General features: G+C 46.2%; 1 protein-coding gene across 1 annotated transcript in view; it reads left to right on the forward strand.

Moving 5' to 3' along the window:
• The window catches only part of TSPEAR (thrombospondin type laminin G domain and EAR repeats), a 262,150-nt gene that overhangs the window by 132,458 nt on the left and 104,448 nt on the right, over nucleotides 1-25,244 (forward strand). The window contains exon 6 of the mRNA XM_075318962.1: nucleotides 2,463-2,594. Coding sequence (XP_075175077.1) covers nucleotides 2,463-2,594 — 132 coding nt within the window. The remainder of the gene's footprint in view (nucleotides 1-2,462; nucleotides 2,595-25,244) is intronic.

A 25,244-nucleotide genomic window follows, 5' to 3' on the forward strand; every position in this document is an offset into this window, starting at 1 on the left:
CCCCTGAAACAGGCGTCACTGATGATGCTTCATTTCAGAGAGGGGACGGAGGCTGTGACAGTGACCACAGCCTCTGCCCCCTGATGGTGTCTTGTTTTAGGGAGGGGGCAAGGGCTGTGGAAGTGGTCGCAGCCTCTGCCCCCTTATGGCACTTTGTTTCAGGGAGGGGGTAGGGGCTGGGGCAGTGACCTCAGCATCTGCCCCCTGATGCACTCTGTTTTAGGGAGGGGGCAGCGGCATTGACAACATCCTCTGCACCTGATGATGCTTCATTTGAATATCCCACCAAACGCTAGTGTAGCACCCATGAGGCAGGGGTTAAATACTCATTGCCGGTCCTGGGATGTCACGGGTGGCCCTGCCTGGTTCAGGGCCCCGAGATGTACACCAAAAAGGAGATTGGAGATGATAGAGGGTAGTGGAGAGGATGAGGGTAGTAGTGGATCAGGGTGAGGAGGATTGTCTCATGATGCCACCTGCGGTATGCGGCCAGGGATTAGCCGCCGCTGCTGTCACTGTCCTCCGGGGCGGATAGTTATAGCAGCGAGGTTCTGCTGACCCACAGGTGGAGTGGGCCACGGGGAGGATGATGAGGGGAGTAGTCGCCGCTGGCACCGAAGCGCAGGGCACTGGCGCCGGCAAGGACAGGCTGACAGTCTCTGCGGTTCAAGGTTCCTTTACTCACAGTCCAGTTGACGCTCCTGGAGTACTGGTCTCTACTGTGCAGGGTCCCAGTCAATCCTGAGCAATTCAAGGTCACACCGGTGTTCCCACTGTGAGTCCTTTCTGGTAGAGGTCCCTCCAATCCCGGTGTGTGGAATTTGGAATGGACTGCGGGTGTTTCCTGCACTCTCCGCAAACCCTGGAATCCTGTGTAGCTGTAGAGAACCCGGGTTGAGCTACCTGCTCCAAGCCGCGGGTCCGATGGCACTCCCAGAAGTGCGAGGTAAAAAAAGAATGGACCAGTCCCAACTGTGTCCCTCACCCCAAGCTGTGCCCAGGGTTGACTGGCTAAGTGTGAAGATGCTCCTTCCCTTTTCCCCAAGTGGTGCCCGCCCCCAAGGTGGTTGTCCTAGTGATCGGGAAAGTCCCATGCCTCGTGATGGCCATTCCCAGTGGGAAAGCACCTAACTGTTTGGTGTGTGAATGTGAGAAACACCAGCGATTAACCTCTTACTTACGCGGGATGAGTACTGCATCTTAAGTGAGATGCAGTACCCTGTGACAACTGAAGCCTCAGGGGCGCCACATATTATTCTCAAACGAAGCTTCATTAAAAAAGAAAGTTTTAAAAAGTAAACATAGAGCAGTTAGAAAGTGTAGTGAGGGAATAGCAGAAACTTTTTAATGAAATCTTAATGAAATTATACTAAAAAATAGATTAGATTATGCCATTACATAGATAGGTATTTAGGATGAAAAGTAATTTGTGTTTCATAACACCCTTTTAATTCATACGCATGTTTGCCTCAGTATTAAGAAATATTCCCAATATTTTTTTACTTCAGGACCTGATCGCAACGGAGTTGTATTCAGAATGTAACTATGTAAATACACAGCTTAGTATAAGGGTTGTATACATGAAATGGATAGGACTTCTTTAACCAACAAGATTAGCAAGATGCTTCATTTTTTAGTTGCATTGGACCTACAGAAACTGTTGTGAACCTTGTTTTTTTTGTACCCATCATATTTTTTTAAGTTTGATGGACCAGTATGTAAATTATCTGACTTAAGGCCGCTTTACACGTAATGACATCGCTAACGAGATGTCGTTGGGGGTCACGGAATTCGTGATGCACATCTGGCCTTGTTAGCGACGTTGTTGCGTGCGAAACGCACGAACGACTGTTAACGATCAAAATTACTTACCTTATCGTTGATCGTTGACGCGTCGTTCTATTGCCAATTATCGTCGCTGTTGCAGGACGCAAGTTGTTCGTCGTTCCTGTGGCAGCACACATCGCTATGTGTGACACCGCAGGACCGATTAACATCACCTTACCTGCGTCCGCCCTTAATGAGGAAGGAAGGAGGTGGGCGGGATATTCCGTCCGCTCATCTCTGCCCCTCCGCTTCTATTGGGCGGCTGCTTAGTGATGCCGCTGTGACGCCAACGAACCGCCCCCTTAGAAAGGAGGCGGTTCGCCGGCAACAGCGACGTCGCTAGGCAGGTAAGTATGCGTGACGGGTGTAAGCGAAGTTCTGTGCTACGGTCAGCGATTTGCCCGTGACGAACAACCGACAGGGGCAGGTACGCTCGATAGCGATATCGCAGCGTGTAAAGTGGCCTTTACTGTAAAATTTTTTAATATTTTAAATATGTTTTCTATAGTACTTTTGGAACAAAATGAACTCTTTTATTTAGAGCAGGACAAACCCATTATTTTGTTCTATTAACATGTTTTATTTCACAGTCCGGAAAAGTTATATGACTTAATTCGTACTTCTTGTCTTTCTAGAAGCTGATATGAAGGTGACGTTGGGTCCAAAACCCTTATGTACAAACAGTGAAATATCCCAATTCTGGATGGATACATCTCTCAATGGCCTCTTCCTCTGTAATGGCATTGAGTGGATACCTGTACTTGAAAGTAGGAAAACTATTATATAAAAATATAGATAACTGTGAATGTTGTTCTCATGTACTTGTATTACTTCATGAAATTTAGATAACTGTAGGACTGATGCACAAGTTCTATTAATTCTATTTTTGGCATGTACACCTAACTGCTACTGAAGAACATTTTCCCAGTTTTTTTATTATTTAATTCAATATAAAGATTAATGACAGCCCTTGACAGTCCTTAAAGAGGACCTTTCACCACAGAAAATGTAATAGTGGCTGCAGAGTGGAATAAAATGTTTTAGCTTATTTTTTTGGTTAATTTCCCTTCTGAGTTGCAGAGATACAGTGCCTACAAGTAGTATTCAACCCCCTGCAGAATTAGCAGGTTTGATAAGATGCAAATAAGTTAGAGCCTGCAAACTTCAAACAAGAGCAGGATTTATTAACAGATGCATAAATCTTACAAACCAACAAGTTATGTTGCTCAGTTAAATTTTAATAAATTTTCAACATAAATGTGTGGGTCAATTATTATTCAACCCCTAGGTTTAATATTTTGTGGAATAACCCTTGTTTGCAATTACAGCTAATAATCGTCTTTTATAAGACCTGATCAGGCCGGCACAGGTCTCTAGAGTTATCTTGGCCCACTCCTCCATGCAGATCTTCTCCAAGTTATCTAGGTTCTTTGGGTGTCTCATGTGGACTTTAATCTTGAGCTCCTTCCACAAGTTTTCAATTGGGTTAAGGTCAGGAGACTGATTAGGCCACTGAAAAACCTTGATTTTTTTCCCTCTTGAACCAGGCCTTGGTTTTCTTGGCTGTGTGCTTTGGGTCGTTGTCTTGTTGGAAGATGAAATGATGACCCATCTTAAGATCCTTGATGGAGGAGCGGAGGTTCTTGGCCAAAATCTCCAGGTAGGCCGTGCTATCCATCTTCCCATGGATGCGGACCAGATGGCCAGGCCCCTTGGCTGAGAAACAGCCCCACAGCATGATGCTGCCACCACCATGCTTGACTGTAGGGATGGTATTCTTGGGGTCGTATGCAGTGCCATCCAGTCTCCAAACGTCACGTGTGTGGTTGGCACCAAAGATCTCGATCTTGGTCTCATCAGACCAGAGAACCTTGAACCAGTCTGTCTCCGAGTCCTCCAAGTGATCATGAGCAAACTGTAGACGAGCCTTGACATGACGCTTTGAAAGTAAAGGTACTTTACGGGCTCGTCTGGAACGGAGACCATTGCGGTGGAGTACGTTACTTATGGTATTGACTGAAACCAATGTCCCCACTGCCATGAGATCTTCCCGGAGCTCCTTCCTTGTTGTCCTTGGGTTAGCCTTGACTCTTTGGACAAGCCTGGCCTCGGCACAGGTGGAAACTTTCAAAGGCTGTCCAGGCCGTGGAAGGCTAACAGTAGTTCCATAAGCCTTCCACTTCTGGATGATGCTCCCAACAGTGGAGCCAGGTAGGCCCAACTCCTTGGAAAGGGTTTGTACCCCATGCCAGCCTTGTGACCCTCCACGATCTTGTCTCTGATGGCCTTGGAATGCTCCTTTGTCTTTCCCATGTTGACCAAGTATGAGTGCTGTTCACAAGTTTGGAGAGAGTCTTAATTAGTCAGAAAAGGCTGGAAAAAGAGATAATTAATCCAAACATGTGAAGCTCATTGTTCTTTGTGCCTAAAATACTTCTTAATACTTTAGGGGAACCAAACAGAATTCTTGTGGTTTGAGGGGTTGAATAATAAATGACCCTCTGAATAAACTTTTCACAATTTAAAAAAAAAAAAAAAAAATAAAAAAAGAAATAACATTCTTTTTTGCTGCAGTGCATTTCACACTTCCAGGCTGATCTACAGTCCAAATGTCACAATGCCAAGTTAATTCCGAATGTGTAAACCTGCTAAATCTGCAGGGGGTTGAATACTACTTGTAGGCACTGTATTAGTATCAAAATATTTGGCACCTTACGAGTTTACTGACATTGCTCGGTATCTGGATTCAATCCAGTGACCTGTTGCTGCATGGTCGGCTCCTCTCTTTGCTGGACTATTGCCTTTTCTTCTCTGTCCAGTTGCTGATGGTTCCAATTGTCTTTGTTCTTCCTTCTTGGTTCGCTCCTCTCCAGGTGTTTCTCATTTTCCCTTTTTGGTCTGCCCTATCACATTGTGGGTTGGGTTTTATATGTTCACCACTCACTGTGCTTTCTTGCTGGCTATACTTTTAGGTGGTCTTGTATTTAGAAGTTCCAGCCTTTCAGCTAAGAGGTTTAACGTATTGGGTAAACACCAGTTTTTTTCCTGTAGTGAGTTGATTTGTTTTCTTTCCTAATATAATTTCCTCTCACATCTTTTAGGTTTCTGGGAGATTTTACTTAATCCACTAATTTGTAGTTTTCTTTCCCTTTCCCTCTCTATATTATATGAATGTGTTTTAGTTTTCTCCCTCTGGGTTTTTGTACCTTTCTGCACACCTTCTTCTCCCCTTGGTGGCAGTGTGTTGCTGCCTCCTCTCTGGTCCATGAGGAGGGACAAGAAACCCCTCAACGACCTCTTAGGGAACCAGGTCTGAGATGTTGCTTTGAGTTATGTGGCTAGGGTCTTTCCAGTCTGAACAGGGACCAGTTGGGTGTGGGTGCAGCGTCTTCCTGTAGTCAGTTTTATTTTTCTCCTTTACCTGGGTGTTAAAGTGTTTATGTTCATAACTTTATAGCCAGCCCTTGGTGTATTCTGAGGCATCAGCATGGATTCAGGTAAAACCTTGACCGTATAATTACAAACGTTTTCCTTGGAGGTTGCGGATATCAAGCATCAAGAACAGCTTGCATGTTCAGCTGCTCAAAATGTCTCTGGCCAACAGAGCATCGCAGTTGAACTAAAGATAAGTTTATTAGATTGCTTCTACTTGGACAAAAATAATTTCTCAATCTTTTTTGCCTCGTGAAAATTGTATTTTCGTCTATGTTCTGATTTCTCTATGTATGAGAATCAGCACCTGGGATTTGTGTTGTCTTTGCTCTGTGTGGATCCAAAGGCTTGAGCATTTTCTTTGCTTGAGGATTCCCCGGTGTTGTCCTCTGTTGATGCATTGTTCTCGGCTCTTGGCCTCAATTATGACAACCGTGTCAAAGTTGCTGATTCCAAGATCTGTAAGTTGCTTCAGGGAGGACCTATAGCTGAGGACTACTGCTCAGAAGTTAGACGCTGAGTAATAAAGATCTCCTGGAATGATCCCGCTCTTCAGATTTAGTTCTATCATGGGGTTTTGGATCAGATTAAGGATATGATGATCTGCAGTCCTTGTCTGTAGCCCCTGGAGAAGCCTATGACACCGTTTAAATAGATGCCTGAGAAATAGAGACACATTTAAAGGCGTTTCAGGGACATCTTCCTTGCTATTAGTTGAACCTTGTGAGTGACTCGCCCACCCCAGGGCTATGGGACACCCGGTGCCGGGCCGGACTAGTCCGGGGGTAGTCAGTGGTGGCAGGGCCCGACTCCGTGGCCCTGGTGGGTGTCAGTTAAATATGGCTGGTGAATAAAGTTTATGGTTGTCGTGACGCCACCTGTGGTTTGCGGCTATTAAGCCGCCACTGCTGTATGGGGCCTCCGGGGCTGATGGAATGGCAGCTTGGATGGTCCTGCTCCCCACAGGTGGAGCGGTACCCCGGGGCAACAGTTGGTGCTCATGAGAGTCTATGGTGTGATGTTGTGTGAATAATACGGTGCAGGGTCGACAGGCAGTGAAAGAAACAGGCACAAACAGTAGTCTCTTTACCTTCTCCTCTTTTACTTGGCAACAGTTTAGTCCAGGGAGACCGACACAAGTGGTAAAGATGATCCGGCCAGCCTGGAAGTGCCTTGGGGTGAAATCCTTGGCCAGTTGAGTATGAGGCCTACTCCCTGATCTTTCTTTTCTTCTACAGGACCCTGCACTCTGAATTTAGCAATGGCCCTCTTGCTGCTGGGACCGGTGGTTCGTCCCTTTTTCTGTGTGGTAGGCTGCGCAGGTCCTCTCTGGTGCTTCTCTGCTGGAGTCCACACCGGGCCCTTGGAATGCGGCTGTACCTTCAGATTGCTGATGGGCCAGGGGGCTTGCAGCTCTCCTGACCTCCGGATTCGGCCACCAGGGAAGGATTTTATACCCTGGCAACCACAGACTCCGATGTCTGAGTCTCTTCTGTGCCTCTCTGCAAATCTTGCTTCACTGGGCCAAGCTACTCCAGCTCCAGGCCCCAGTTCCACAAGACAGCACACTCTGCGTCTGCTTGCTCTGACTTCTCTCTACAGACTCAACACTAACCCCTCCCTCAGGTCATGCTTAAGGAATGCTCCCTGGAATTCCAGGTTCAGAGCTCCCCCTGCTGGCCTGAGGGAGGAACTGCGTTGGATGTTAAACTTACTGGCCAAAGATTCCCCCAATTACCTCCAGGCTCAGCATTAACCCTTTGATGGGGCTATGCTGTTGTGGCGACCAGGTCCTGGGGCGCCACACTCCCGCTTAGTTAAACTCAGTTCTCCCGGACTGAAGAAAACAAAAAAAACATAACATGTCAGAACATTTCATCCCATTATGGGAGGCACATTACTTAAACGTTACAACTTAAACAACACTATAAGAGTCCAGTGTGGCTCCCTGTCGGGTGTCCGTTACACTGATCCATGGGGGACCCGCCGCGATAAAACCCCCAACGTAGGCTTTGGGCGTGCGTCAGAGCATTGATGACCCCCACTCTATGAACGCCGGACGGGTTTTTCTTCAGGGGTGCTGAGCACACTGGTGCTAACAATGTACAGCTAGAGTGTTGGCCACCCATAGTCCAGTGGCCCAATTGTCAATTTACTTAATCACCTAAGACAAAAAGCATTTTATACAAGACATTTTAAATAACTATATACATTCTAATAGGTACCTTTTCTTTTTACTCTCTATACCTTGGAGGGGGCTGTCCCCGAGTGCTGCATTGGGACCTGCGTAACTCTGGCGTCTGTCCCTGACTGCTTGGAGTGTCTGCTACCTCAGCACTACGGGTAAGCCTAACTCTGATAGGTATGCGTGATGATTGCCTACGTGGTCTGAGAGTCGCCAAGGGTACGACAGGTTCACCACTGACAGGGGGTTGATTCTCCTGTTCCACTGCTGGCGTGTCATCTTGTAGAGACTGCACGGTCTTGGCAAGGGCAGCTACAGTCTTGGTCAGCTCCTGGACCTGCTGTCTGAGCTCTGCAGCTGGATCCTTATCCAGGGACTGCGCCTCAGCCCCTGCAGCGGCTCGTGTTGCAGGCACCACCCCGGGGTACGTGATAGCAAGAGGCCGGAGGGGTACTGGGTCATTCGGTGTAGATTCTCTCAGTACCCGGATGGCGTGGTCCTTAAACTTTGCAAAGTCCAGAGCAGGGTTCTGCAGGACCATGATACGCAGCTGGGTCCTGTGGGCATCTGACAGGAGCCCCTCTATGAACTGCTCAGTTAGGAGTTTGTCTTCTTCACGTACACTCTCTGGGTCCACCTGTTTAATTGCTCTCAGGGCCGCCTGCAAGTTTAAGGCATAGTCCCTTATGCTGTCTGTGGCCCGTTGTTTGCACCCAAAGAATCTCATCTTTATTTCTGCTGCGGTGCGGGTGTCAAAAGTACTCTTTAACTTGGCCAGTATCTGGGTTGCTGTCCCTTTATCTGTATCAGGCCAGGACTTCACTTCACGCTGGGCCGCGCCGGCTAGCTGCCCCATTAATATGCCCACCTTCTGGCTCTCAGTCAGCGGATACACTATGAACAAGCTGTGCAGGCTTTCTCTGAAGTCGCTCAGGGTATGTGACTCCCCAGAGTACTCCGGCAGCCATTCTGCTCCCGGGATGTACGGCATTGTGATCGGCATTACCGGCGCTACAGAGGGGGCTGGGGCGACGGCGACTACATCGGCCGGTGCTGCTGCGTCTTGAGCTACCACAGCCACCTGCTCTCCCTCTGTGTTGGACATCTTCCTCCCCCTTAGTGAACCTCACCAGGCTCCGTTCACTTTTCAAAATTTCTTCCGGGTAGCGCGAGGTTAACGGCGCCCTGCTCTGATGGAGCACTCCCTTCGCGCTCTTTTTCGGGCACGACCCCCTTCTTCCTGCGCTCAGCGAGGCTAATGGCGGCGGCAGTTTTCATACAGTAACACAGTCTTTTAAGCACAGTTTCTGCAGGCGCACAGTACCCGGAGGGACCGGGCACGAAATCCTGTTCGTGACGCCAAGGTTGACTCGCCCACCCCAGGGCTATGGGACACCCGGTGCCGGGCCGGACTAGTCCGGGGGTAGTCAGTGGTGGCGGGGCCCAACTCCGTGGCCCTGGTGGGTGTCAGTTAAATATGGCTGGTGAATAAAGTTTATGGTTGTCGTGACGCCACCTGTGGTTTGCGGCTATTAAGCCGCCACTGCTGTATGGGGCCTCCGGGGCTGATGGAATGGCAGCTTGGATGGTCCTGCTCCCCACAGGTGGAGCGGTACCCCGGGGCAACAGTTGGTGCTCGTGAGAGTCTATGGTGTGATGTTGTGTGAATAATACTGTGCAGGGCCAACAGGCAGTGAAAGAAACAGGCACAAACAGTAGTCTCTTTACCTTCTCCTCTTTTACTTGGCAACAGTTTAGTCCAGGGAGACCGACACAGGTGGTAAAGATGATCCGGCCGGCCTGGAAGTGCCTTGGGGTGATATCCTTGGCCAGTTGAGTATGAGGCCTACTCCCTGATCTTTCTTTTCTTCTACAGGACCCTGCACTCTGAATTTAGCAATGGCCCTCTTGCTGCTGGGACCGGTGGTTCGTCCCTTTTTCTGTGTGGTAGGCTGCGCAGGCCCTCTCTGGTGCTTCTCTGCTGGAGTCCACACCGGGCCCTTGGAATGCGGCTGTACCTTCAGATTGCTGATGGGCCAGGGGGCTTGCAGCTCTCCTGACCTCCGGATTCGGCCACCAGGGAAGGATTTTATACCCTGGCAACCACAGACTCCGATGTCTGAGTCTCTTCTGTGCCTCTCTGCAAATCTTGCTTCACTGGGCCAAGCTACTCCAGCTCCAGGCCCCAGTTCCACAAGACAGCACACTCTGCGTCTGCTTGCTCTGACTTCTCTCTACAGACTCAACACTAACCCCTCCCTCAGGTCATGCTTAAGGAATGCTCCCTGGAATTCCAGGTTCAGAGCTCCCCCTGCTGGCCTGAGGGAGGAACTCCGTTGGATGTTAAACTTACTGGCCAAAGATTCCCCCAATTACCTCCAGGCTCAGCATTAACCCTTTGATGGGGCAATGCTGTTGTGGCGACCAGGTCCTGGGGCGCCACATGAGCCTATGCAAATTGGTGCTTGCAGAAATAACAGGGTGTACAGAGCTCAGAGTATCAGCTCATTTTTATGTATGCTTTGGTTGTTCAGGTCACATTTTTGTTCAACGTTTCAAATACTATAATGAATTTTTAAAAAAGATGAAGTCTCTAAAATGTAAAGATGCAGGTTTCAAGAGTCTGAGATTGTCTCTTTTACAAGCATCCATTTTTTTCTTAAAGGTATCCTTGGAGACTAAGGGTGGCTTTACACGCTACGATATCGGTCCCGATATCGTTAGCATGAGACCCGGCCCCATCGTTTTTGCGAGAGGGGCATATCGCTGCCCGTCGCACACAAAATCGCGCACCCCCGTCACACGTACTTACCTGCCCTGCGACGTCGCTGTGACCGGTGTACCACCTCCTTTCTAAGGAGGTGGTCTGTTCGGCGTCACAGCGATGTCACTAAGTGGCCGCCCAATGAAAGCAGAGGGGCGGAGATGAGCGGAACAAACATCCCGCCCATCTCCTTCCTTCCGCATTGTGGCCGGCGGCAGGTAAGGAGATGTTCCTCGTTCCTGCGGCGTCACACGTAGCGATGTGTGCTGCCGCAGGAACGAGGAACAACTTCGCCACAGCGACAGCAGCGATAATTGGGAGTGGACCCCCATGTGAACGAGGAGCGATTTTGGACGTTTTTGTAACGATCCAAAATCGCTCCTAGGAGTCACACACAACAATATCGCTACAGCGGCCAGATGTGCGTCACAAATTCCATGACCCCAACGAGATTGCTGTAGCGAAATCGTAGCGTGTAAAGCCCGCTTAAGTCTGGTTGTACTTTTACGCCTGCATTGGTGGATTCAGGCTCTGCCTTGAATCTAATTAATCATGATTTTGCTATAAACTGCTATAAACTGCAATTATGATTTCTCTTCTCTGCCTTTCCATTCAAGTTGTGGCAATTCATAACTGCCTTCTTTCACAAAGTCACTAGTGATGGGTGATCGCCCAGATCATTGGGATCGGAAGCCTCGCCTGATCGTTTAGTAAAGATCAAGATCGGGATCGAGATAACACGATTTTGCGTCCGATCACCAATCTCGGGCTTTATAGTTATGGGACGGGGCGGGGGGGCTGTAAAATAAAGAATAGTTAATAATAAACATCGTCATTATACTTACAGGTTCCGCGACGTGTCCTGCAGACTCTGTCTCCCGGCGCTTCTGCTTCCAAGTCCTATCATTGCTGTGCCCCCGGGGCTACAGGACCTTCCATGACGTCATAGCCATGGGACCAGTCTGGTGTAAATGTTGTACAGACATTGGCTTACAGACTGGTCACATGACTTTGACGTCATCGAAGGTCCTCACTGTCAGGCTGCTTCTTGCTCTGTACAGAGCAATGTAGCAGAGCTGTCAATGCTTTCTCTGCTTCTCACTCTGTATAGACACTGTCTGAGCACAGTGATGAAGCAGAGTTGACATTGCTGTCCCTGTGAACTACATTGGACTAAGGATTTTTTATAATAAAGATGGAGTCTCTAAATTAAATTTTTTTTTGTTTTATTTCTAATAAAACATTTTTTTCTAAGTGTTGTGGTTTTTTTATTGTTTATTAGAAATTCATGGTGGCCATTTCTAATTTGGCGTGACACCATGAATTTCGGGCTTAGTACCATCTGAGAATACAAAGCTGGTATTAACCTCTTTATTACCCATCGTGCCACCACATTAGGGTTTCACTTACGCGGAATCTAATTATGATACAGATGACCGAGAACATTTGGTAGTTAAAAGAGCCTTTGAGGAATGTAGACATTTGTTGGAGGGGCAAGACATAATGTGACTGACTTTACCAATCGTAAGAAACTGTGTTATATTGACTCTGCTAAGTGCCTAAACACTAGACAGGCTCTGTGGACCCTTTTTTTACTTGGTTGGATTTTGCAGTTACTTATCTCCTGGATCTGACGCTTTGTCCCATTGCTTTGTCTCAAAGTTGAGGGACGAAAATCCTGTCAAGATTCTTAGTGAGGAGGTGGTGGTTAGTACTCTGGGGGTAGATCTAAGGCAACACACTTACAATGCTCAGGTCAGTGCGCAGGAAGGTTTACCTATAAGCAAACCTTAGGTATGGCCATCTTTACTTTTAGCTCTGCCTAATGAAGTGCATTATTCTGTTTTAGCTGGGTATCTTGGTTCTTCTGCCACTTGGAGATGTCTTTCTAGGTCCTTTTGGGGGCAGAATGTTCGTAGGGACATTGAGGAGTAAGTCCGTAGATGCAGAGTCTGTGCCAGGGCTAAAGCCTCTCATCAAGCTCCAGTGAGTTAACGCTTACCTAATGATGTTTCTTTGCAACCCTGGACATACTAGTCCATGGAGTTTGTCACCAACTTGCCTAACTCTGGTGTGATAAGTTGTGTGGGTGATGGTGGGCCTTTTTAGTAAATTGATTCATTTGATCCCACTTTAAAAGTTGACAACTGCTAAGAGCCTAGCAACTTTGTTCATTTTGCATATTGTTAAATTGCATGGTGTTTCCTAAAACATTGTTTCCGATAGCTTTTGGCAGTTTTTGCTCCAGATTGGGTATCAAACTGCTTTTCCTCAAGTTATCATCCCAAGACAAATGGGCAAACAGAAAAGATGAACGAAGAGAGGGCAGTATTTGCAATGTTTTGTTTCCTCTAATAAGGAAGACTGGGTGAAGTTTCTGCTTTTGGCGCATTTGCTCAAAATAACTGTACCTCTATAGCTATTTGTACCTCACATTTTTTTTTGCTGCAGGGGTTTTCACCCCGTTTTTGGGAATATTTTAGGGTTAAAATCCACCGTTCCAGAGGAGATTTTCTTCCCAATTAAGTAGTAGGGTTTGGAAGGAGGCTAATACTGGTCTTTTGGTAGCTAGTGAATGGGTCAAAAGAGGTGCTAGCCGCAGCTATAGGACGGCTCTTGACTTTAAGGTGGGGGGTTTTATGTGATTGTTCTCAAATAATCTACTGGTCATGTCTAGGACGTTTGCACTTAAATTTGAAGCTCGTTTTAAATAAATCCTGTGACCGTTAAGTTGCACCGTCCTATTGCTTGGAAGATCAATAATTCTTTCCATTCTTCCCTTTTAAAAAGTTTGAGGGGACACCTGGTCATCAAGACATAGATGAGGTGGATTTAGAAGGGGATTGGGCATATGAGGTAGAATGAGTTCTTGGTTCCAGATGACTCAATCGCCATCTACAGTATCTCGTTAAGTAGAAAGGTTATGATTTGGAAGAGAACTCTTGGGTTGATTTAGAAGATCTTCATGTGGATTGCCTGGTGAGGGAGATCCATCAGTTATGTCAGATGTTAGTGGTTTGTGATGTTTCAGTGGCCCCTCGTAGAAGGTTTGGGGATTTGGTCTGATAACCTGTTGCTGCATAGTCAGTTTTCTAACTGGAGTAAATAAGTGAAGGAATATCAAGGGAATGTGTATACAAGAGTGAAAAATTCCTATTCAAATTTTATTCGATATGCATTAAAAATATTATTTTACACAAAATCTTCCTTTTTAAAAATTGATACAAGGGATGGTGATGGGCAGGGAGTGGATGTAGTAAAGCACACAATAATGCCTCTAAGAACCTGGTAACACCTTTAGGAAATAAGCCCTACCTGGCTGTGGAGTTTGGGACCCTAAAATAGACGCAAATGGTGCCCCACTCAATATCGGCTCCCCCTTCTAATCCTTAAAACATCCCTGCACTACAATGAGAATTCAAATACCAGTAAACAACTGTGTGAAAGATTAGAAAAACATTAACAGATAAATGGCAATGAGATAAGTAATGTCACTAGATTTCTGAGGTAAGACACAAAAAAAACCCAACAATGACAATGAGGGACTAAATAGCCAGTGTCATAAAAACCATGTGCAATCTGTGGCTCCAACAACACTGATTCACAGCTACTCCACAACTGTAATGTGATGCTACCACTAGGGAGCGCAGGAACACAAGGAGGATGCAGTGCTCCTAAGAGCAGTTTAGCACCAGCCCAATAGAGGTCACTAGCACCATTGCAGGGATGTAATAGAGTGGTCGATAAGCTGAAGGTCAGTGCCGGGATGTCACGTCTGTACAGAGGAGCAAGTGAAGCCGAAGTCAGGTGAGAGCCGAGGGTTGGAAGCTAGTAGGTAACGTCAAGAGCCAAAGGGAAGCCGAGCCGTAGTCAGAGTACAAACCATGGTCAGGAGCCGAGAGGACAAGTAACTATGGAGAAGGGAGTGGAGCGACAATAACAAGCGGAGAGCGGGTGGGGAGTCAGGGAAATCAAACAAGATGGGACAGACATAGGTCTGGGGAAGGAGTACAGGGTAGCGGGCCAAGATCAGAACAAACTCACAGAGACCAGGGAGCGCACACTGCTAAGAAGGAACTATTACAGGTGGTGTTCCATTAGAAACAACTTCAAGATAAACTAGCATGACCCTGGAATGAGGCAGAACAGAATAGGCTCCTCCCAAATGACCTAACCCCTGAAGGATACCGATAGCAGGAAAACAAACACATACAGTGACTCTGCAGGAGCAGAGCCAGGAGTGAGTCATGACATGTAATATGCCAGGAACTAATGTTGCACATGGATATGCCAAAAATGCCAATACACAGATATCTCAGAAATTCAAAACATAAATGGGTACTTCCCTGAAGGAGTAGAGTCTTGACACATTTCTCCTGCTTTCCAGCTTTATCAGGAGGCATGAAGGAGGGTAGATGTCCCAAAATAATGTGGAGGTTACATTATGGAACTCTATTCCTTCAGGGAAGTACCCATTTATGTAAGTCTCTTTAGCTGTCTCTCTCTACCTTATATGAAAGTCTTTTAGTTTTCTCCCTCTGGGTTTTTGCATCTTTTTGTGCACCTGTCATGTGTCGCGAATCAAACTGTTGATGCTGTGCTTTGTTGTCAGCTTATCTGTCCACTGAGCCATAGCAGATACACCTTTTTTGGGGTGTTTATTATCTGTTATCTTTGCTCTTGTCTTTTAGGTTAACAGATGTTTTCATTTACTTATTTGTCTGTCCAGTCACCTTTTAGGTGTGGCTATAAATACCTTCTCCCTTCCCTACTGGTATTTCCTGCTGGTGATCTCATTTGGATATCAAGCCATATATGCCAGTCAGTGTAAGACTAGCTGGGGTTTATATTCCTCCTATTTTTTCTCTTGTTTCTGCACCTATCTTCTGTTTATAGCTAGGAAGTAGGTGGCTTACTTTCTACCAGAACTTACATAATATTTTACTTTGTTTTATGTGGTTTGTGTTTACTCACTCTGAGACCTCTTCCTATCTCAGCATGCCTTCTTTACTACACTGTAGATTATTTTCACTCTGCTGTGCCCTGTGGTTCTTTAGAAGGAATGTTAAGCACTCAATGGCTGTTCAGGCAGCAAAATCCGAGGTGCCATCATTTAGTCTTGGATTAGGGCCATTATAGCTTATGGCAGGCACCATTATGGACTGCGGGGTCTGAATCTCTAGTCTATACAGGAACAGTTGCAGCTTTAGTGAGTTACCTATTAGGGATGATCGAATATCACAAATATTCGGCAATATTTGGCTTTGCGAATATTCGACGAATAGGTTGCCGCAATGCGAATATTCGATGCGTAATGTAAGTCTATGGAAAGCCTAAATAGTTTCTATTCAGCAGCTATTCAGGTTTCCCATAGACTTACATTGCGCATCGAATATTCGCAAATAGTCGAATAGCGGAGACCTATTCTTCGAATATGGACATAGCCGAATATTTGAGGTATTCGAACATCCCTATTGCCTATTCATTCTTTGGGAGTTTACTACACAATCATAACAACACCTTTCGCTTCCCAGGTTGGTAGTGTATTGCCCTCTGGTACTTCAGGAGGTACAAGAAACCCCTTGACGGCATTTTAGGATGTCAGGTCCGAGGTGGTGTTTTGCGTTATGTGACTAGGGTCTTTTCAATCTGTACAGTAACCAGTTGGGTGCAGTTTCTCCCTATAGTAGATCTTCCTTTTTTCTGTTACCCATGTGTGAGAGTGTTTACGTTCATAACATTAACTTAGGTTAAGTACTAGTGGGTGTTATTAGACAAACTTCACTAGGAGCATGTACATCTTCTGGCTAATATGAGTTGACCAATCACAAGCAAGCAGCAACACAGCAGATAAAGAGCGCACATCTACAGTTTAGGTTTCTCAGTGTGTGAGATGTAATAATACATCTATGATCTCCTGGTCTAACCTCCTGTATAATTAGAAAGTGCAGGGAAATTAAATCACAGACAACTCACATCTTTCAGATAAGGTCCCTTTGGGGAAAGGAGGAGTACAGCTGAGTTTAGCTGTGTCACACATTACAAACCCTTCTCCTCACATAGCACTGTCAGTTCCTGCCCATTGGGAGATGAGTCACACATATGTATTGTACTGAAAGAAACCTTTGAGCACAACAAATATAAGTGTTATTACTGACACCCCTATGGATAGGCAGTGTGAGGGAAGAGGCTTTACAGCAGAGCTGACAGTGCTATGAGAGAAGGAGAGTTGATAGAAGAGTTTGCAATGTAACACAGCTAAACTCAGCTGTGCTGCATCTCACACACAGGGACTTCATCTGAAAAGTGTTTCCTCTGTGCTTTCACCTCCCAGCAATTTCTAATTATGCAGGAGGTTAGACAGGAGATCAGAGATGACTCATTACATTTCAGACACTGAGAAACCTAAGGTATGGTGGGGTGTTTTCTTTTTCTGCTTTGTTATTGCCTGCTTATGATTGGTCAATTTATACTGGGAAAAGAAGTGCACACTACCAATGAAAACTGTTAACAAAACTTGCTTCATTAGGTTCCAAATACTTTGATTATCTTTGCATAAGACAGACAAAATAATAATAAAAAAAAACAGATTTGATTACACTCTGCAGCCATTATTACAACATGTGTCCAGTTCAAGATGAAAAATTTGGTGAAAGGTCCTCTTTAACAGTACTACATTGTCTCATGAGCTGTAAATATGGTACAATGGAATACAAACAAACATACTAATATTCTTTGAAATGATATGAAAGACTCAAATAATATGCAGTATATCACAAAAGTGAGTACACCACTCACATTTTTGTAAATATATTATTATATCTTTTCATGGCATATCACTTGAAGATATGACTCTTTGATACAATATAGTCAGTGTACAGCTTATGTAACAGTGTAAATTTGGTGTCCTCTAAATAACTCACCACACAGCCATTAACGTCTAAACCGCTGGCAACAAAAGTGAGTACACCCCTAAGTGAAAATAGCCATTGTGCCCAATTAGCCATTTTCCCGCCTCATTAGTGCTACAAGATCTCAAGTGTGAATGGGACCATGTGTGTTAAATTTGTGTTATTGCTCACACACTCTCTCATACTGATCACTGGAAGTTCAACATGGTAAAGAATTCTCTGAGGATCTGAAAAATAGAATTGTTGCTCTACATTAAGATGGCCTAGGCTATAGGAAGTGTGACAACACCCTGAAACTGAGTTGCAGCATCATGGCCAACACCATACAGCGGTTTAACAAAATCAAACAAGTTGAATGCATGTGCTCAGTCTCACATTCAAAAGTTGTCGTTTCAAAATAGACAAGTGCTGCCAGCATTGCTTGAGAGGTTAAAGCGATGCAGGGGCAGCCTGTCATTGCTCAGACCATACGCTGCACACCAAATCAAATTGGTCTGGATGGCTGTCTTCCCAAAAGGAATCCTTCAAGAAAGTCCATAAACAGTTTGCTGAAGACAAGCAGACTAAGGACAAGAATTACTGGAACCATTTCCTGTGGTCTGATGAGACAAAGATAAACTTAGTGGGTTAAATGGTGTCAAGCATATGTGGCAGCAACCAAATGAGGAGTACAAAGATAAGTTTGTCTTGCCTACAGTCAAGCATGGTGGTGAGAGTGTCATGGTTTGGGGCTGCATGAGTGCTATCAGATGTGGGGAGCTACAGTTCATTGAGGTAACCATGAATGCCAACATGTACTCTGACATACTGAAGCAGAGCATGATCCCCTCTCTTTAGAAATTGGGCCGTAATACAGTACTTCTACATGACAACACACCTCCAAAATGAACACTGCTTTGCTAAAGAAACTGAGGGTAAATGGGCTTGACTGACCAAGCATGTGTCCAGAACTAAACCCTATTGAGCATCTGTGGGGCATCCTCAAACAAAAGGTGGAGGAGCGCAAGGTCTCTAACATCCACTAACTCCAAACTATACAAGCTGTAAATGACTACTTGCATTGTATCAAAGTGTCATATCTTCAGTGTTGTCCTATGAAAATAAAACAGTTAAAAAAACTGTGAGAGGTGTACTCACTTTTGTCATATACTGTATGTACTGCTTAGTTGCAAATTGTTGATGCTAAATATAGTGCACATAATACTATATTGATTGGATCACTTATAACATAAGTGATAAGTTGGCTAAGTTTCAATATTTCTTGTACTCATTATGCTACAATCTGAGTTAATGAATGGCAATGTAGCATGTGGTTGGGCGGTGTCCACCAAAGTTAGGGTCAGATATTCAGGGTGGCGTTCAGCTCTGAGTGACAGATGTTGGTCACAGGGAGGAACAGGTACAACTAAAGTTTATTTTGTACTATGTTTGGTGGACAAGGTCATAATGAAATATTGTTGTGGGATATTTTAGTCATTAGGACATTTTTCACAAAATAATATTATTAGTAATACCTGCTGATAAAATTAAGAAAGTGGCTGGAGGAGTACATATTTAATTGAGGTTTCTATGTTTTGCTAAGAATATGCGTTCATAAGGAGGTATTGATAGTTTCAAATTTCCAGGTAAAATAATCTAATATTGGGAAAAGCAAAAGAGTAGTTTTTTTCAAAATGAATATTTTTATTCATTCGCACACATTCACCCATATATGTGAATGACATATTCTCCTTTGTTGGCTTCTCCTGGTGATTTTCATTTGTGAGATCTCTCGGGTATTCACAGAATACAAGCTGCTGTGAATGACATCGGAGGACTCAGTAGTTAGTAGGGAATCCGTTTTCCCTGGTTTTTCTGCAGCTCTTCCAACTTGTAAGGATCTCCTGCTAATGTAGACAGGAATTCCAATAGGAACCCATTAATAGGGAATTATTCATTATCCTGTTCCATAGTATGACTGTGGCTATACACTGGAGCTGCACTGATATTTGCTGTCAAGGATTTTATGAAACCTCTAGAAATACATAACACTTCTGAATACTTTGATTTTTAGCCGTTGCCTTTTCTCCATTGTTCGGGATGGTCATTGTTACATTCTGCAGCAGCGGTGAGCGGTAGAAATGGGTATTTGATGCTCTGCAGGCAGGTTGTATCTCATGTAATCTTAATGAAAATCACATTATATTCAGTAGTCCATGTGTTATGGCAGAATGAAGAAATTAATGCATTTCTTGAAATCCAGCTAAACCACTGAAATTAATCTGACTTTAGTAAACTTGGCGGTAAATAATATTTTTTTTATAACCTGGATAAGAAAAGAAGAGATTACAGCTTTTATCTATGGAGCCTGCAAAACAGTCTGATATGTACAAATGGAATATAGTTTTTCTAGTGAATAGACTATAGAAATAGGTTATATACATAGACACCCATAAGGAATGTATGAAAGTTATCTTTCCGATAGGTTTGTTTTTTCTTTTTGTTTTGTTGCAGCCTACTTATGGCCTCCACACTAAACCATTAAATAACTTATCAATACACACGCTCTATAGACCTTCTAATAAATAACAATTTCAAAAGTAAAAAAAAAACTGTTGTGAGGTGTAAATTAATAGGGAATAACTTTCAAACTTAAGAACATCCCTTTAATGTTTTACTACTCAGTTGGCCCATGAATGTGTCCTGATGCTAACTGAATGGCTAGGGGGTCACATAAGGTTACTTTCACACATCCGGCTTGAGCCGTGCGGCTCAAACCGGCTGTGAAACCTATGCAACGGATGCGGTGAAAACACCGCATCCTTTGCATAAGTTTTTACATGCGGCCGGTCCGTTTTTTCCGGTTGCGGCACGCTACTGAGCATGCGCAGTGGAAGAAACCGCATGCGGCGGCCGGATGCGTTTTTTCCGCATCGCGCCGCATCCTGCGTCCATAGGCATGCATTAAAAAATGCGCCGCAGCGGCCGGATGCGGCGCGATGCGTTTTTTTTGCCGGAGCAAAAAACGTTGCAGGCAACGTTCCATCCGGCCGCGGCATCGGCTAAATCTGGCGCATGCGGCAAAAACCGGACCGAACGCAAGCCCCTGCGGCACAATATGGCACTAATGTAAGTCTATGCAAAAAAACCCGCAACCGGCAGCAAAAAAAACGGTTACAGTTTTTCTGCAGAGCGCCGTATTGTGCCGCAGAGCAAAAACCGGATGTGTGAAAGTAGCCTGACATTGGAGGATGACTTGACTGGCACCATGTTTAGTATTTAGTAAACCCATGGATGCATTACATAGGATCAGCTGTGGAATTCAAATTTTAAACAGGTTACCACTTTGAGTTCGGGAACCATACCTATTTTAAAGCAACACCCAATTGGTTCAACACCCATTTTGATTGCCACACCCGTTTCATTCACACTTTCATCAACCACAAAATACAAGTAACAGTAGCTAAAAGTAAAAGCGCTTTACCCTTCTTACCGTACATATACCTTTATCTAGAGTCTCATTGCCTCTTGTCACATACATGTCGTTCCAGTCAAGCTGTCAGTCATTTCTTAGTATTGTGAATTGTATTAAAGTATTTTCTACAGGTTTGAAAATTAATACTAAAGGAACTTTGCTCAAATTGGAAAGGATGACATCCAGTCCATTTGTCTCTTCAATTGTCTGCTCCGTTTAATCTCTGACCTCAGCAATCAAAGGTGAAATATGTTATAAATACTGCCACACAGTGACCAGACCACATATTATCACCACATATTAACCAAATAGTACCACGTACAAGGGAGAAATACAATCACACCATAAACATACCAAATAGATACTAGAATATCACATACAGGGGATAAATACACCACACTGTGAGCAGACACCATATTACCACCACAATAACCAAATAATTCGACATACAAGAGACAAATACTGCCACGCCATGACCAAACGACATATTACCACTACATAGCGACCAAATACAATGATGCTCATCGTTAATAAAAACATAATAACACTAATGTCGTGGGCGGGGAGGGAGCCGTCGCTGCTGCGCTCTCGCTGGCGCTCGCAGCAGACCGTCCCCGGGCTGCCCGTCCATCACCGGTTTTATTTATTTATTTTTTTCAAAACTGCAAAAGGTAAAAACATATGAAAACATTCAATAAAAGCATATTTATGAACTTCCCTTAACGGGAGGCACAGTACTTCAACGTTATAAACGGTAGACATTTTTATTAAAACAGACGGCTTCCGCTCTCCCACCCAAACAACCTGGCCCTGATGCTGCCCCTAAGAAGTGGGCAGCACCCCTTGACCCCAGTCCAGATCCAGGCTGCCCGAGCGGGAACGGGTACAGTGTTTCGTACCCTACGGTCACTTCAGGGGACCCCACGTCCAGGGGGACCCCTGACCCCCGGAGGATGGCCACCGGTCCAGGTGGTGGTCGGGCCCCAGCCTACTCTGCTGCGGGCCCTTCCTCCAATCTGCCTCTCCGGAGGTGGCAGCGGAAACATGCCAACATATTTACATTTCCACTAGTTTGTGGGTGCCCTGCTAGTTCTCAGGCATGTCCATAAGTAGTTTCTTATGCACAGTAACAAAGGGTCCCTATGGGGACTACTTGCCGGCAACGGCCGGGTCAATCACAATCGACAATCAGGTGACATCTTCGGTTGATTACTTTCATTATTCAACAGGTACTGGTGGTCCCAATGGGGACAACGGTGCAATGGAGGGACCGCTGACTTTGGGGTGGCTACCACCGCAGGGGTTCGGCCCATTCGGGGACCGGACGGTACATCGGGTTCTCCTTCCTTAGGCAGTGCAGTCCAGAACCACTGATCGCCGTTGGGAACGGTGGCGGGGGCAGCGTGCTCGGGACCCTCTCTTCCATCAGCGGCACTCTCTCTGGACCTCCCGCTGCAGTACTGGCCCCCGGCTCCCACGCAATCAAGGCTGGTTCAGGAGCTTAGGTGGCCTGATCGTGACGCGGCACAACCGCAGTGGCCCCTTGCTCGCGGGCCCACACCACGGCAACCATTCTACGCATCTCCGCCTTCCAATCCAGCAGCTGCTGCAAGCTCTGCGCCCTCACCTTCAAGCAGAACCGGCCCAGCTCCCGCTCCAGCCAAGCAGCGGTCCCGGCGGGGAGCTCACAAGGGCCGCAATCTTCAAAGGCTACTCCTCCTCGGTTCCCCCAGAGCTTAGATGCTCTGATGGTGGGTGCTCCCGCGCTCCAGCCCGAGGACGCCACCATCTCTCCATCCGCGTCCCCCCTTGGTCTTTTCTCAGCACCTCCTCTCCAGGGGCGGAGCTTCGACTTTCGCGCCTCCACTGCTCGAGAAGACGCTCGAGCGGGAAAATCTTCGCGCCCAAGATGGCGGCTTCTGAAATTTTTCGTCCGGACACCGCCGGCGGGACACAAGGTGCACTTCTACCAGCCGGTAGAATGGTAAGATCCTGTTCGTGACGCCAAGTTGTCGCGGGCGGGGAGGGAGCCGTCGCTGCTTCGCTCTCGCTGGCGCTCGGGTCCGGCGCTGCTGCTGCTGCTCGGTGGCTCGAGCGGTGGGCCGGATCTGGGGACTCGAGCGGTGCTCCTCAACTGTGAGTGAAAGGGGTGGTGTGGTTTGGGGATTTGGTCCGTGACGCCACCCACGAGTTGTGGTGAGGTTGGACACCACCGCTGCTGTTGATGGGGATCCCGGGAGCGATGGCAAGGAGCAGCTGGGATGTTGTTTCCCCCTCTGTGGGTAGGGGGTTGGTGGTCCCGGGGCCCGGTGAGGTGGTGGGGAAGCAGGGTTGGCAAGGTGCAGGGGGGGCGCTTGGACTGCGCAGCGTGGTGCCGGACAGCACGGTAGTACTCACTCAGCCACAAATGGATGCAAGTCTCTGGTAAAACAAACGGCTGGATGGACGGGTCCCGCAGCCGGCTGCTGTGGTTTCTCCCGGACGGTTGGTGGTGGCTGCCTTTCCCTGCACCTGTTGTGTATCTTTGGTCCCGATGGCTTCCCAGCGTGTATATGGGCCGGAGGAGCCCTTTTGCCCGCAGGCTCTGGCCCTGGGAACTCTAGCAGTGTCGGTAGCTGTATTTCCCTTGTGCTGTTTGGACAGTTGCCTTCAATCGGGTCTTGGCTGTTTGGAAACCCCTGGGGTTCCGGTCACTAACGGATTTGACCTTATTAATGGTGACTCCAAGCCTGGTCGGGGTCCGCAGGCCCTGCTGGTTTGTGCTGGCTTTGGTACCGGCGAGCCACCGCCCATCCCTGGTCCTACAGTTCCGCGTTGATCTGCCTCTCCTGCAGACGGCCACCACCGTCTGCCAACTTTGCTCTTGGTGCCCAGGCCACGTACCTGGACACGGTCAGTTCTCGCTCCTCCACTACCACTTTACTCCTCACTCTTCCACTTCCCTAACTGATCTGACTTCCTTTACCGCCTCCAGGACTGTGAACTCCTCAGTGGGTGGGGCCAACCACCAGGCCCCACCCCACCTGGTGTGGACATCAGCCCCTGGAGGGAGGCAACAAGAATTTTGTGTCTGACTGATGTGCCTATCTCGGGGTGGGGGTGTTGTGTTGTAGTACCTGTGGCGACCTGGCTAGTCCAGGGCGCCACACTAATATTACCGTCAGTGCCATTATACAGAGGAGCTCTGTATATAGTATATAGTGTAAAAGTAAAAGTAAAATAGTGATCATCAGTACCGTTATACAGAGGAGCTCTATATATAGTGTAGAGATACTACAGTGATCACCAGTGACATTTTACACAGGAGCTCTGTTTACAGTGTATAGTGTACTTGTACAGTCATGGCCAAAAGTTTTGAGAATGCTACAAATATTAATTTTTACAAAGTCTACTGCTTAAGTTTTTCTAATGGCAATTTGCATATACTCCAGAATGTCATAAAGAGTGATCAGCTTAACAGCAATTACTTGCAAAGTCAATATTGGCTAAGAAAATGAACTTTAACCCCCAAAACACATTTCAACATCATTGCATTCCTGCCTTAAAAGCAGAAGCTAACATTGTTTTAGTGATTGTTCCATTAAGACAGGTGTGGGTGTTGATGAGGACAGGGCTGGCGATCAATCAGTCATGATTAAGTAAGAATGACCCCACTGGACACTTTAAAAGGAGGCTGGTGCTTGGTATCATTGTTTCTCTTCAGTTAACCATGGTTATCTCTAAAGAAACACGTGCAGCCATCATTGCTCTGCACAAAAATGGCCTAACAGGGAAGAGTATCGCAGCTACAAAGATTGCACCTCAGTCAACAATCTATCGCATCATCAAGAACTTCAAGGAGAGAGCTTCCATTGTTGCCAAAAAGGTTCCAGGGCGCCCAAGAAGGACCAGCAAACGCCAGGACCGTATCTTAAAACTGTTTCAGTTGCGGGATCGGACTACCAGCAATGCCGAGCTAGCTCAGCAATGGCAGCAGGCTGGTGTGAGTGCTTCTGCATGCATTGTGAGGCGAAGACTGCTTGAGCAAGGCCTGGTTTCAAGGAGGGCAGCAAAGAAGCCACTTCTCTCCAGAAAAAACATCAGGGACCGACTGATATTCTGCAAAAGGTACAGGGAGTGGACTGCTGAGGACTGGGGTAAAGTCATTTTCTCAGATGAATCCCCTTTTCGATTGTTTGGGACATCTGGAAAACAGCTTATTAGGAGAAGAAGAGGTGAGTGCTACCACCAGTCTTGTCTCATGCCAACTGTTAAGCATCCTGAAACGATTCATGTGTGGGGTTGCTTCTCAGCCAAGGGAATCGGCTCACTCACAGTCTTGCCTAAAAACATAGCCATGAATAAACAATGGTACCAGAATATCCTCCAAGAGCAACTTCTCCCAACTGTCCAAGAGCAGTTTGGCGCCCAACAATGCCTTTTCCAGCATGATGGAGCACTTTGCCATAAAGCAAAGGTGATCACTTAATGGCTCATGGAACAAAACATAGAGATTTTGGGTCCATGGCCTGGAAATTCCCCAGATCTTAATCCCATTGAGAACTTGTGATCAATCATCAAGAGACGGGTGGACAAACAAAAAACAACAAATTCTGGCAAAATTCAAGCATTGCTTATGCAAGAATGGACAGCTATCAGTCAGGATTTGATCCAGAAGTTGATTGAGAGCAT

This window comes from Anomaloglossus baeobatrachus, chromosome 7 (genome assembly GCF_048569485.1).
Source record: "Anomaloglossus baeobatrachus isolate aAnoBae1 chromosome 7, aAnoBae1.hap1, whole genome shotgun sequence".
Taxonomy (NCBI): Eukaryota; Metazoa; Chordata; class Amphibia; order Anura; family Aromobatidae; genus Anomaloglossus; species Anomaloglossus baeobatrachus.